This window comes from Phalaenopsis equestris, unplaced genomic scaffold (genome assembly GCF_001263595.1).
Source record: "Phalaenopsis equestris unplaced genomic scaffold, ASM126359v1 Scaffold000206, whole genome shotgun sequence".
In the NCBI taxonomy this organism is placed as follows: domain Eukaryota; kingdom Viridiplantae; phylum Streptophyta; class Magnoliopsida; order Asparagales; family Orchidaceae; genus Phalaenopsis; species Phalaenopsis equestris.
In genome coordinates, this window is record NW_018164648.1 from 320,855 (window position 1) to 334,090 (window position 13,236).

General features: G+C 33.2%; 1 protein-coding gene across 2 annotated transcripts in view; it reads left to right on the top strand.

Annotated features, from left to right (window-relative positions):
- Positions 1-13,236, top strand: part of LOC110023036 (translation factor GUF1 homolog, chloroplastic) — a 147,862-nt gene that overhangs the window by 4,962 nt on the left and 129,664 nt on the right. For both annotated transcript variants that reach the window (XM_020722246.1, XM_020722247.1), the window contains exons 2-3: positions 728-904; positions 1,816-1,902. In XM_020722246.1, the coding sequence (XP_020577905.1) occupies positions 728-904; positions 1,816-1,902 (264 nt within the window). The remainder of the gene's footprint in view (positions 1-727; positions 905-1,815; positions 1,903-13,236) is intronic.

The following is a 13,236-nucleotide window of genomic DNA, read 5'->3' on the forward strand; positions in this document are numbered from 1 at the left end:
TATATATATATATATGTATATATATAGAATTTTCTTATTTTGAGCTAAAACGGGCCAAACACTATCGAAAAGTGATTATGTTCGGCTCGTTTATGATTTGAGTTTAAAAAAATTGTTCGTGTTTAGTTTATTTACTTAATGAATGATTCAAACATGTTCCACTTAACGATTAGAACACGAGCTGCTTGCGAAACGCGAGCTTTTTTTACAGTCTAGCTGCAATTAATCAAGAGTATTTCTTCTGGCCATATCATAAACAAAATTATTGGCTCGGAGAGAATACTTATGCTGGGCATAAATGCATTTTACTAGAAGTTTTAAAATCTATTTTGAATTGGCTTTGGAGGAAAATGGAGACAAGTTATGATTTTCATTTTTATTTTGAACCTCTTTAGCAGCTTGGCACAACCATTCACAGGCAGAACGCCCCATTTTTACTGTTTTTGTTAACAATAAAATTAATACTTATGAAATGAGAAATTCAAGAGGCAAACATATGTGTAACAGCTCAGAGCTTCTTTTTCATTTTGATACATAGCATCATTTTTGTTTGCTTTTGTTAGTGGCAAAATTGTGGATTCTAAAATGCATACTTGAATGTTTTATTTTTGTCTTATGAAATGTCATTTTAGAATTGTGCAATGTTAATTTTTGACTTGTCTGATGTTTTTGCTTAATGGCTTCTGTTTCTTGTTTCTCTAACACCACATTCTTCTGTATTTGGTAGGTTCCTATATCAAATATCAGAAATTTTTGTATTATTGCTCATATAGATCATGGGAAGTCAACTTTAGCAGATAAATTGTTACAATTAACTGGTACCGTCCAGAAGAGGGAGATGAAAGAACAATTTTTAGATAACATGGATTTGGAGAGAGAAAGAGGAATCACTATTAAATTGCAGGCATGCTTAATTTATTTTCGCATTTGAGCTCTTTCTTTATATTTTTTAAATGACAGAATGTCTGTGTTCATTTGGCTGATGTTTATAATTAGATTCCTTTTCCATGTTAATTACAACTGCGGCTGTTAAATTACCATGCCATGCCATAAATCATTTCCTATGATGTGTCTCATCACTCTTTTAATTCGTATAATTTATTATGTTAGTATCATTTGTACAGTGTAATCCACTTGTCTATACATTGTTTAAATTGACATCAATAGCAATTGTGAGGTAATTCTGCTATCTACAGTATAATGTTGCTGCCTTAATTGGTAAATTTTTCTCCTTTTTGTGTAAATAAGATCATCAGAATGTTGTATTGCTTTCATAGTATACCTTCAATTACCCTTTTTAGTGTTCTGTACCTACCTTCAAAATTAGTTAATTTTTTTGTTTAAAGCACTCAGTGTCATATAAATTATATTCTGTAGTTGGTTTTCAAAGCTTTTGAAAAGCATTGTATATAGGTATTTGGGCCTTTGCCTCCTTTTCCATCTGATGGAAAACTTCCCAACCAGGTACTTCACGGGAAATCAGAATGGTTCTATGCTATCAGCCATATTATTATGATCCTAGTTTTCCTAACATAGCAGAATTATTAGTTTTGATGGAAATAAAACTGATGCCTGCTCACTATGCTTGGCCACATCAATTTGTTGATTTGATCTTGATTAGTTTGGATTTGTAATGTGGATTTGTTGTGTTTATTCCTTCTTTTATTTTCATTAACTTATGGCCAACTTATATATCATTATTTTCCATTTTGTTCAGTTTATATAAACTTAAAATTTATTGATTTTGAATATAATTTTAAGTTTATATTTGATGAAGGCAGTATAAATGCGTTTTATTTTTATTTTATTTTTTAGGCAGCACGAATGCGTTTTTTATTGGAAAATGAAGCATACTGCTTGAATCTTATTGATACACCTGGCCACGTTGACTTCTCATATGAGGTATGTACACTTAATCGTTATGTTCTTGTAGTAGTTTGTTGGATAGCACAGTGGAGAACTTAGCTTGTGTACTGGCATGTTTAAATTAATCTATCAAGGGCGGCCACAGGAGTTTATTTAAATGCAGCACCTTTTTTTGACAAAAGCAATTTTAATATCATCATTATAATTAGTACAACATGAAGCAATTATATAGAGCAGTTAGAAGACAAAGTATTCACCAAATCCTACTGTTAGCACCATTCACTCCTTGTATGCTCCGAAGCTGTTAGGCAAATTATTACGTCTTGCTAGAAGTCTCGTAAAACATGGTGAAGGAAGAAAAAACCCGTTTTTTATTTCTACCTCTTTTTAGTAAACATGATTTGAAACACTTTTCTTCAATTACTAGGTGACTTTCATTGTAAGTATAAGATTAATTAAATTCTTCTCCAACATCCTCTACAAGCAGAAGATCATGAAGAGCTTGAGCTATCACGACTAGTGGATCTGAATCAATGCTGCTATTTGATTGGGAAATTTCTATTCGTAGAGTGATACTGCAGTCAGATGCATCCAATGACTGGAGTAGACTACTATTTAGCACTCATGTGATGGGACGTTTAGACTAATATGTTAAGGACGGTCATAAGTAATTATGCCAATGTAGTACTGACAGATATGTCATATATGTACTTTAAAGACATGTTTCCTGGTGTTTGTATCATTTTTTTTTTTGATTGGAAAAATATGTTTATTGAGAACTGTGAAGTTTGAGCTCTTAGATTCATATTTTTCTAATAAAAAAATCACATATTTTTTTCCAGGGTTATGTTGCAATTTGTTCTAAAAATGTTTGATAGACAACCTATTTGATACAAATTAATGGAAAGTGTGTTGAAATCTAATGCAAGTTGCAAAAGGAACTGTAGATTTGGTATTGGATCCATAATAAAGATTCAAGCAAAACTGAACTTTATATTTCTACATGGATTTTCTCTGTGATGCATGGGAACTCATAATTTATCATGCAATTAAATCTAAAAGCAACTAGAACAAAGACAAGCAGTAATCTACTAGAAATGCAATTAGAGTTCGTCAAAGAATTAGCAAAATAAAAAGGCCACGGAATCTACAAATTAGAAGTTGGAATCTTTTGTGCATTCCAGTTCATTGTATTGACTGCCACCAATCATTCATCGGAGTTTGTTTGGGGCAGCTGCAACAGCTGTGGCAAGAAGCTGTTATAGATAAACTAGCTGTTTGTTAATTTTTTGCAGTTTGAAAATAGCTGTGCTGCAGCTGTTTCTGGATAAATGACACTTCTGCCCCCTGTATTGTAATGCTGTTCGCAACAAAACTGTTCATTCCAATACATTTCTTCCTTGAAAGCAAATATCCAGTACATAACATTACCAAATAAAGAGAGAAACCTCACTAATCAGTGAATAACATGAATAAAACTAAGAAAATGACTATTAAAATAATAATTAATAATATGATGACGTTATTTTTAAAATGTAGACAGTGTATGTCACAAGATAAGCCATCCTCTAGGGAAACTCTTCACGCCCGATTACTCACGGTGGTGAAATCTTCCTGCCCATCTTCCCACCTAAAATAGTCACAGTCTTTTTGTGATTCTTTTTGGACACCTGTAAAACTATCTCCCGTAGATATTTGGCTGCCGCGAAGCAAACAGCGAACATTGTAGTCCACAATAGTAGTTCAATCCTCTGGATGTATTGAAAATCTTGGAGCTCATCTTTCCTGAAAGCTTAAAAACACATACCATTCGATATAACACTAGTAAAAATTAATAACGGAAGTAATTAATTAAACTTTTATACAGCTATGAGGTCTTAGAGAATTCAATATATAAATTAATGAATCTATCACTACAAGAGACAAAAAAATACATGCATTATTTAGGATACATATATTATTCATGGCTGCCTCATCAACCATCAAAGTGGGAGAAACATACATGTAAAAGGAAAAAAAAAGATATTACTTGCATAAAAAATTGATACAATAATTATCAAATGCATAAGAAGCATAAATATACATAACTTGTATAAAATATACATACAATAAACAGTGAATGTTTTCAACAATCATTACAATAAACAAAAATAAAAACTAGAGTTTCATCCAATAAATCTTCAACTATAACATCCGTAATTGATTCCCTCAACTCTGCCAACTCGCTTGCACTTTCCACATCTCGAGTGCAGGTCTCAAACACATTATTTTCAGTCTGTGACAAAGATTGTCCAATACGATATTCATTCGCCTCAGCAGAGATATGTGAATGATCCTCATTTGCTCTACAAAAATCAATGTTGTTGCGGGAATGATGTTCTCGAATATAATTGTGGAGTCTCATAGCGGAAATCACAATATGCACTTATTTGGGAAACGAATAAGGTGATATTTCGTGAAGTGTAATCCATTTTTTCTTTCAAACTTCAAATATCCTCTCAATGACACCGCATAAAGAGGAGTGCATTTTGTTGAACATTTCTCTCTTGTCTTGTGTGATATTGCTGACTCTTTCAAAGTTAGGTATATGATATCTTGTACCAGGATAAAGTTTCATATACTCTCGTTGTAACGAATACTCAACATCAATCAAATAATATTGTTTGATATTAATAAAATGATTAGTGTTGAAGTAAAAAAAAAATAGGTGACTGGTTCAATCTCCAGCGAACCTGTGGGTGGATGTGGGAAGTTGTATTTCTTATTTCGTCTTACATTTTTGAAAATTGACTATCATGTGCACTGTCTTCCCAACCGACCATAACAAGCGTGAAGCATTTGTTGAGACATAGAATCATCACATTTTGTGTCGGTGACTCGCAACGGTTGATAAATGCGATCTTCTCATTACTTAGAACACGTGTATTCACGTGTATTCCATCGATTGCTTCTTTACATTTCTAGAAAGATAAACAAAGGTAACTTAATTACTATATTTATTTGAAAAATGAATGTAATAAATAAAGTAAATTACCTGAATATATGACATATACTGTGCATCGTGTGAAATCTTTGTGGGGATTCGTTTGAATGTAGGACTTGTTGGATTTATGACTTGTGATAAAAAATTGACAAATTCTTTCACACTCTATTGAGAAATATCTACAAATTATTTCAAAAGAGTGCTGTAATCGCTTTGTAGCTCATCACATTGATTTATTCTGTGATAATATGTTAAGGGCTATTACTAACATCATTCGTGAAATCGTCCTGGTGGAGCTATGAAGTCCATGATTTTTGTGTACTTCCTCCAACAGATCGGTGAATACCGCCCATGTTATGCAGAACATATTGCTATACCTCGTTGGGTGACCCGCAAGCAACTCCCTAGCCCATTTGTCACTAATGTAAGGGGAGCACTCTATGATTTATAATACTTGTGCATCAAACATACTGCAGCTGCAACTCTCCTTCTGCGCCTTTACATCCATATAATTTCGTGTCGAAGTAGCTAACATATAAGTACCAACAAATTAGCTACAATCATATAATGTTACGAACAAAACCAACTTCAAAATAAAATTAGAGAAATAGAAAACATAACGATGAAAAATAAAACTGCAATTCAAATTTAACTTTGTCCCAATGAAAAAGTAAAAACCCAGAAGTAAATAAAAATGTCCAATGCAACAAAAAATATAAAATGTCTCACATGTATATAAAGAAAACCAATTGTCTCTTAAGTGTCACTGTTCGCTTGAAAATGAAGTAAATAATGCTCCCTACGACCAAGAGTCATGGTCATGAAAAACTCTCTTTTGGTCGGGCCTTCAAACAAATTTCTTAGAGAATAGATAATTGTCCTCATAAATTTTTGGAGTTGCCTCCAGCTTACGCATGACCTGCTGGACAAAAGTTGTTTGTGATGCGATTCATCGGTGCATGAAGTCACCAACTGTGAAATCTGATTTTAGATGAAAACAACTCCCTCTTTTTTTTCTCTCAACCCGGGGACGCTTTGACCGGCTTGTGAATTCAACTTCATGAAGGTTCTGGCTGGGGCCTTCATTAGAATCACCTGTTTGTTCTGCAGTTAGGTTTTCAACGACGCAATAAGACATTGTCTCATTAGGTGTGCATGCATTATTGCCCGTTGCCACGACATCACCAACCATACGATCTAACTTCTCTTCCAGCTCTGGATAGATGCAACTGTATTTAAATTTTTTCTCAGCTGACACCACTTACAATGTAGTAACACATATTGATGCATTTGAAACAAAAAAAATGAAAATTGACAAAAGCCGTGGATGTTAAAAAAATGATCATCTCCAACCACTCTACCCACCACTCTTCCGAAGCATCAATTATTCGCTTTATCGGATCCCAACCCAAGTCCGTGGATCCTCACTTCAATTCTTTCTAGATTTTCTAGTCCTTTTTAAATTGATCCCATTTGTTTTTTAATTGCATCATGTCGTACTCTCTGTCTTACTGTCATTGAAATTGTTTATAATATTTTGTTAGCTCTCCTTATTGAATTAGTTTGTCGGCCTATTTCGTCGCAAAATATTTTTTTTGTATTCTTATCCCACATTGCAGATGAACCGATCTTTTGATTTTAACCATTGTGTATAATAACATGAACAAAATTAATCAACATAAGTATTTGTCATAAAAAAATATTTAACACAGCTCAGAGAAAAATAAGAATGCCACAGTAGCATCACCACTGCCCCTCCGACCGAAAGGCAACCGACGAAGAACCACGACTCAGAGGGCAGACTGTGCAGAATCACCAAACCGAATCTAAGGAAAGAGAGGAGAGGGAGAGAAGAGTGGAAGCTCACCACAACAACCACTCGAAACTACCGAAAGGCAACCGAAAACAAGGGCTAGCCGCCAGAGCCACGAAATCAAGAGGCTCGAGAGAGGAGATTTTTAGGGCAAGAGGCGCATTGAGGAAATGAAGGAGGGCAGCGAAGGAACGAACGAGGTCAGCGAAGTCAAAGTAATAACGAGGAACGACTTATGTTTTGCATAAAATTAATCAGACTGTGGCTGCGCCACAGTAAACAAACATCGCAAATTACAGTATGAATCCGCAACGCAGGGAACCTGCCACCCTAAATAGGTAGTGGATATTAACATTCAACAGAAAACACATCTAGAAAACGGTTTTTTAACATTATTTTTGACTTACTCCCCAACGACATTTTTAGTTATTGCTGATTTGTGATATTTTTTGAAAACAATGTCAATTACTTCTTATAGATTATTTTTTTCTTTTAATGGATGGGTGTTAAGTGATAAGGAAGGGGTCGTTCACTCTTAGAAGCAGCTTAAATCTATTATTTACTTTAATCTTTTGCTAGGTTACAAATAGCATTTTTAAGAATTGCTGATTTTGGGAAAATTTTATTCAAAGCAGTATTAGTTACATCTCATATATTTTTTATTAGATAGTTTGTTTGTGAAATTGAAGGGTATTTATTTCTTGAAGGTTCACACATAAATCCCTATTCTATTGTTTCCTAGGATCGCAAACTAAACCATTTTTCAATGTCGTAAGTACTAAGCCATGTTTCTTGAGGATATTCATTGCATGGGAATCCACAGAAGTGAAAGCAAAACTCGGAGATTGAATCCTCCTATAGCACCAATGCTCCTTATATAGGTTTTTTGATTGAAGAATATTGCTTGGATCTTCATGACACTAGTGGTGGTTGGCTTGGTTAACTTGGAGGGAAATGATTTTGAATGACTTATTATCATTAGTGCTATCCCAATTATTGGAGATTGATTCTATAAATCCTCATTTTCGATTCATCCATGTTGAGTGTTGGTTGGGGTGTTAAGCGCAAGTCTTTTTGAACTCCTATTTCCATCCATGTTATCCTAGGCTTGTCTTTTTTATTTTTATATATTAATCATTAATTCTTTTTTCTATTTAATAGTTATATTGTAACACCCAATTTTGAGAAATCTGGTAAAATTTTAGTATTTGTAAGACATATCTCAAAGTATCCCTTAGAATTCGGTCGAATCTATTTTATAAAATTGTACCCGTTGAATTGATATATTGCACCGAACATGAATTTGGAATGTATGAGAAGATATAAAATTATGAAATAAAAGTTTATTTAAATTTAAATGAACGCTTAATTAATCCTAATACTCGACACTGCTCCCAACCTGTGATAGTGTACGATCTTCCAATAGTAGTATTTTTGTCGATCACTTGGGATATCAGCTAAATAATGTTCTATAACTCGGTGGCTCTGCATATTTTTTCTATTCAAGACATTTCCAGCTCACTTATTGCTCTGCAATTGGCCTAGAAGACCGACCCTCGATACTTTCTAATTATTCTTATGCATATTCGTTTGTATTGACAAAATTTATTATTCAAATGCAAATTATTATATGATAATGTCATGCATGCATGATGTCTTAAGTCATATGGGTTACTCATCCCAGATCTGTGAACCTATTGCTCCATATATATCAATTCATATTTACCTGCATCCGAAAGTTTTATTAACCACTTCCAAACATATGAAAATATTATTGGAGCTGCTGAGGCAGAGTAATCATATGTAAAGTTGTCAAAATGTGAATTTTGGCTACAAAGTATTACATTTATGCGGCATATTATTAGCGTACAAAGAGTCTCAATGGTTCCTCAGAAGGTAAAAGCGATTGTAGAGTGTTCTACTCCAAAGAATGTTACATTGGTACGTAGTTTTATTGGATTGACAGGATTTTATAGGAGGTTCGTTAAAGAACTTTCGCAAATAGCTATGGTGTTGTCCAAGCTGATGAGCAAGATGTTCAATTTGATTAGACTGTAGAATATGAACACTATTTTCAAGAATTAACGAAGAATTTGATCATTGCTTCAATATTAACTATTCCATCAAGTACAGAAAGTTTCCAATTTTACAGTGACACATCACTGTGATGCGTGGGCTGTGTTTTAATACAAAGTAAAAATGTAATAGCTTATGCATCTTGATAGTTGAAGCCAAATGGGAGGAGTTATTCAACACATAATTTGGAGTTCGCTGCTGTGGTATTTGCTCTCAATATCTTGAGACACTAATATAATGTGAAGTGCAAAATCTTCACTGATCATGAGAGTCTAAAATATATTTTCACATAAAAAGAGTTGAATTTGAGATAGAAGGAGATGACTAGAGCTTATTAAAGACTATGATATAAATGTACAACATTGTCCTGACTAAGAAAATGTAGTTGCAGATGCTTTGAGTGATAAATCCACATGTAGTAGAAGCAAACTTATTACTTAGAAGTTGAAATTGATTAAAGAAATAGATGTCTTGAACTTGAAAGTCAGAAGATTATGAGATAGATGATATTTATATTAGTTGATTGTGCAACCAACTCTGAGTAATAAAATCAAGATAGCTCAGAGAGTCAACAGTGAATATCCAAAACTTCTGAAAAAACTTTAATCAAGAAAGAGGTCGGATATGACTATTAATGAAGATGGTATGATAAAAAACAAGATGCAGTTATGGATACCTTCTGATTCTGATTTAAAATGGAAAATCCTACATGAACCTCATCATTCAGGGTACACAATTCATCCATGCAACACTAAAATGTACATGAATTTGAAATTGATGTTGTGGTGGACATGTATGAAAAAGAGTATTGCTGAATATGTCTAAATGTCTAACATTTCAGATCGTAAAGGCTGAACATCAGAGACCGTGCAGATTGCTACAATTATTGTCTATTCTTGAATGAAAATGAAAAGTAATCACTTTTATTTTTGGATTTTCTTGATTCAATTAGGGTCATGATAATATTTGGGTTATTATTGATAGGCTAACAAAATCAACTCATTTCTTGCAAATTAGATAGACAAATTTAGCTTAAAAGTTTGTCAGATTATATGTAAAAAAATTATCAAGTTACATAGAATTCCAAGTTATTGATTTTGATAGAGAATATTTACGTCTAAGTTGTGGAAAGGTATTCAACTATGCTCGGGTACACATTTGAATCTTAATATAACATTTCATCCATAAATCGACTAACAATCATAAAGGTCAATTCATGTATTAAAAAATTTGTTGAGGCTTGATGTTCTTGACTTTAAAGGCAGTTGGAAAGATCACATTCCAATGATCTAGTTCGCCTACAATATTGCTATCAATCCTGTATTAAAATGGCTTCTTTTGAAGCACAATATGATAGAAAATGCAGAACTCCATTAAGTTGGGCTGAAATGTGTGAACATCAAATGTTAGGTTCCGACTTAGCTGATTAAGCTACAAAAAACCAAGTTAATTAGAGGTAGATTGAAAATTGCTCAAAATAGACAACAAAAATATTATGACACAAAATACAAAGCACAAAGCATTAGAATTTAAAATTGGTGATTTTGTATTTTTAAAAGTCAGGCCAATAAGATGTACATTCAAATTTGACCAGGGAAGCAAGTTGAAGCTCAGGTATTTCGATTCTCTTAAAATTATGGAAATGATTGGTCTAGCTGCTTACAAGCTAGCCTTACCTACTGATATGTTATATATCCATAATGTGTTTCACATCTCATGCTGAGTAAATGAGCTTCGAATCAAGACAAAAGGATTTCACATAAAGGCAGAAGTATAGAAAAATCTAACTTAAGTTGAAGAGGCTGAAAACATTTTAGAAACATATGTTAAGGAGTCAATGAATAGACAAATTCCTTTTGTAAAGTTAAAGTAGAAGCACAAACCTGAAAAAGAAGCTACATGAGAAAAAGAAGAAGAAATACCATATAAATACTCCTTTATGTTCAAGTAATTCAAAAATTTTGAGACAAAAATTTACGAGGGGAGAGTTGCAATACCTAATTTTGAGAAATCAGGTAAAATTTTGGTACTTGTAAAACATATCCCAAATTTTGCATCCCTCAGAGCTTAATCAAATCAATTTTATAAAATTCTACATATCAAATCGATCAATTTGATATATAGCACTAAATATGAATTTTAAATGCATGAAAAGAAAAAAAAATATGGAATCAAAGTTTAATTAAACTTAAATAAACCTTTCATTAATCATAATCGTGGACATTGTTCTCAGCCGACTCCCTCTTGATTATCGTTTTCCCCTGCTAACCACAGCAACTGTCCCACGCACTAAACAACGTATGCAGTGGCTTGATAGTATCATAGGGCTGGGATTTATTGGGATTAAACCTTTCATTTCTCCCCTCACCTGTCTCTCGGTTTCGGGAGAACGAAGAGCTGCGATTCGAAACTGTAGCAGGCATGAATTGGCAAAAGACTGAGAGTCAGTAAATAGGAAATCCTCTTTCATTATATTTGAGACATTATTTTCCTTTCTTACTTTTCATTTTGACGTTTGCCACGAATCAGTGCATTTTTTTCGTTTGCGGTCGCTGTAACAGGAGATAAACTTGTGTCAGAGACTACAAATTTGGTTTGTGTGCTTCTGTATAGGCAATTAGCTGGAAATAACTGAAGTAAATGGTAGGAGGGAAGGTTTGGGGGAGGAAGAGAGGATTTGGAGTAATTGTATGGAGAATTCATGGAAGGCAACTCATTTGAGGTAAATATTGATACGCATGTTTGTGTGGGTTAAATTAAGATCAAAGATTAAAATTTTTGAGTATCCTAGAGGTTTACGAATTTCAGATTGTTTGCACTAGCCGTCCGAGCTTAAGGAAACTTGTCGTAGGACTGCTCCGTCGATTCAGATGAAATAATCCTGTACTAACATATAAAAATAACTCTATGGGTTTTCATGTGATATGTGATTGACACTATTGCTTCTAGAATTTTTTGCATATTGTGGATGCATACCTACATAAACTGTATGAATATAAACTTGATTTGTCAGATAGAATGCCGATGAATTAACTTTATTATGAATCTGATGCACATGCTTATGAAATTTTTTCTTAGAGGTATTCATTTACTTTGATTCACGTATATGTTATATGAAATGCCTATGATGAGTGTTTGTTACGAGAATTATGATTTAAAAAATGTCATAAATGATCTTATATATAGAGTATTACATGAATACTTGAAAGTACAGATGATAGAAAATGATTGGATTCCCAATTTCTGGTATTTGCGGAGATGAAACTTTGAAAACCGTTGACATCAGACGGGGATGGAATCTAGGGTATCGTTTGTATTAGGGAGACTTTTAATAGCTGTTATGTTAGGAAGTGTCCAACCTTTATCAAGAATTGATGTTGCCTTCGGGCTGGGTGATGACCCATGACATGTTATGAAAATCGTTGACGCACATACAATTATAAGTTATATTTTTATGATTAGATGGATGAATTTTATGAGTATATTTATGATTACACATGAATGAATGAAATATATGTTTTATACGTTACTAGTACATGCTTTTTCTTTTATATGTTTTATATGATTATAACATGTTGTGACACGTGTTGTGAACATACATATGAGTTAGATATACACCTGCACGTAAAAAACATAGATTTACAGCTTACAACATATGTATGAAAAATTGTAACGCAGGATTAATTAAATCAATCATATGTAAAAAAAATTTCTTAGGACCCAGTCCGAATTCAACCACACTATCTTATTTAACATGTGTTAAATCGTATTTCAACCACACTATCTTATTTTGAAATCAACTTAGGACCCAGTCCGAATTCTTTAAAGTGGATGACTCACATATTAGGGCATTAATTTCATTCTCCCCTGAAGTCATAGTCTTATCAAAACATTCAAACTTTCCTTCAAGTTGATCAGTTTTTCTTTCTTAAATATTGCACAATCCCGCGTTATCTAACTCATATGTAAAAAAAATTGTAACGCAGGTGTATATCTAACTCATATGTATGTTCACAACACGTGTCACAACATGTTATAATCATATAAAACATATAAAAGAAAAAGCATACATATTATAATCTAACTCATATGATTAGATGGATGAATTTTTTTTACACGTGTAAGTCATAGTCTCATAGTTTTTCTTTCTTAAATATTGCACAATTTTTTTTACATATTTCTTAAATTTTTTTTACATAGATTTACAAAAAATTGTAACGCAGGATTAATTAAATCAATCAAATACTCTCCCAGATAAAGCTTGCAAATCCTCCCCAAATCCCAAAGTTGATATCAAAATTTTCTGACTTCCAACTTCTGAATTAATCCACAACCTTACATATCAAATAAACATAGAAATCTTCTCATAAAATCACATAAATGCTCACGATCGGGCTCACTACAAAGAGATGAACAGCAAGTAGGACTCACGGCCAAGGCAAACCCGAGGCACAGAAGGGGAGGAAACTCACGGCTGAGGGAAACCCAATGAACCACA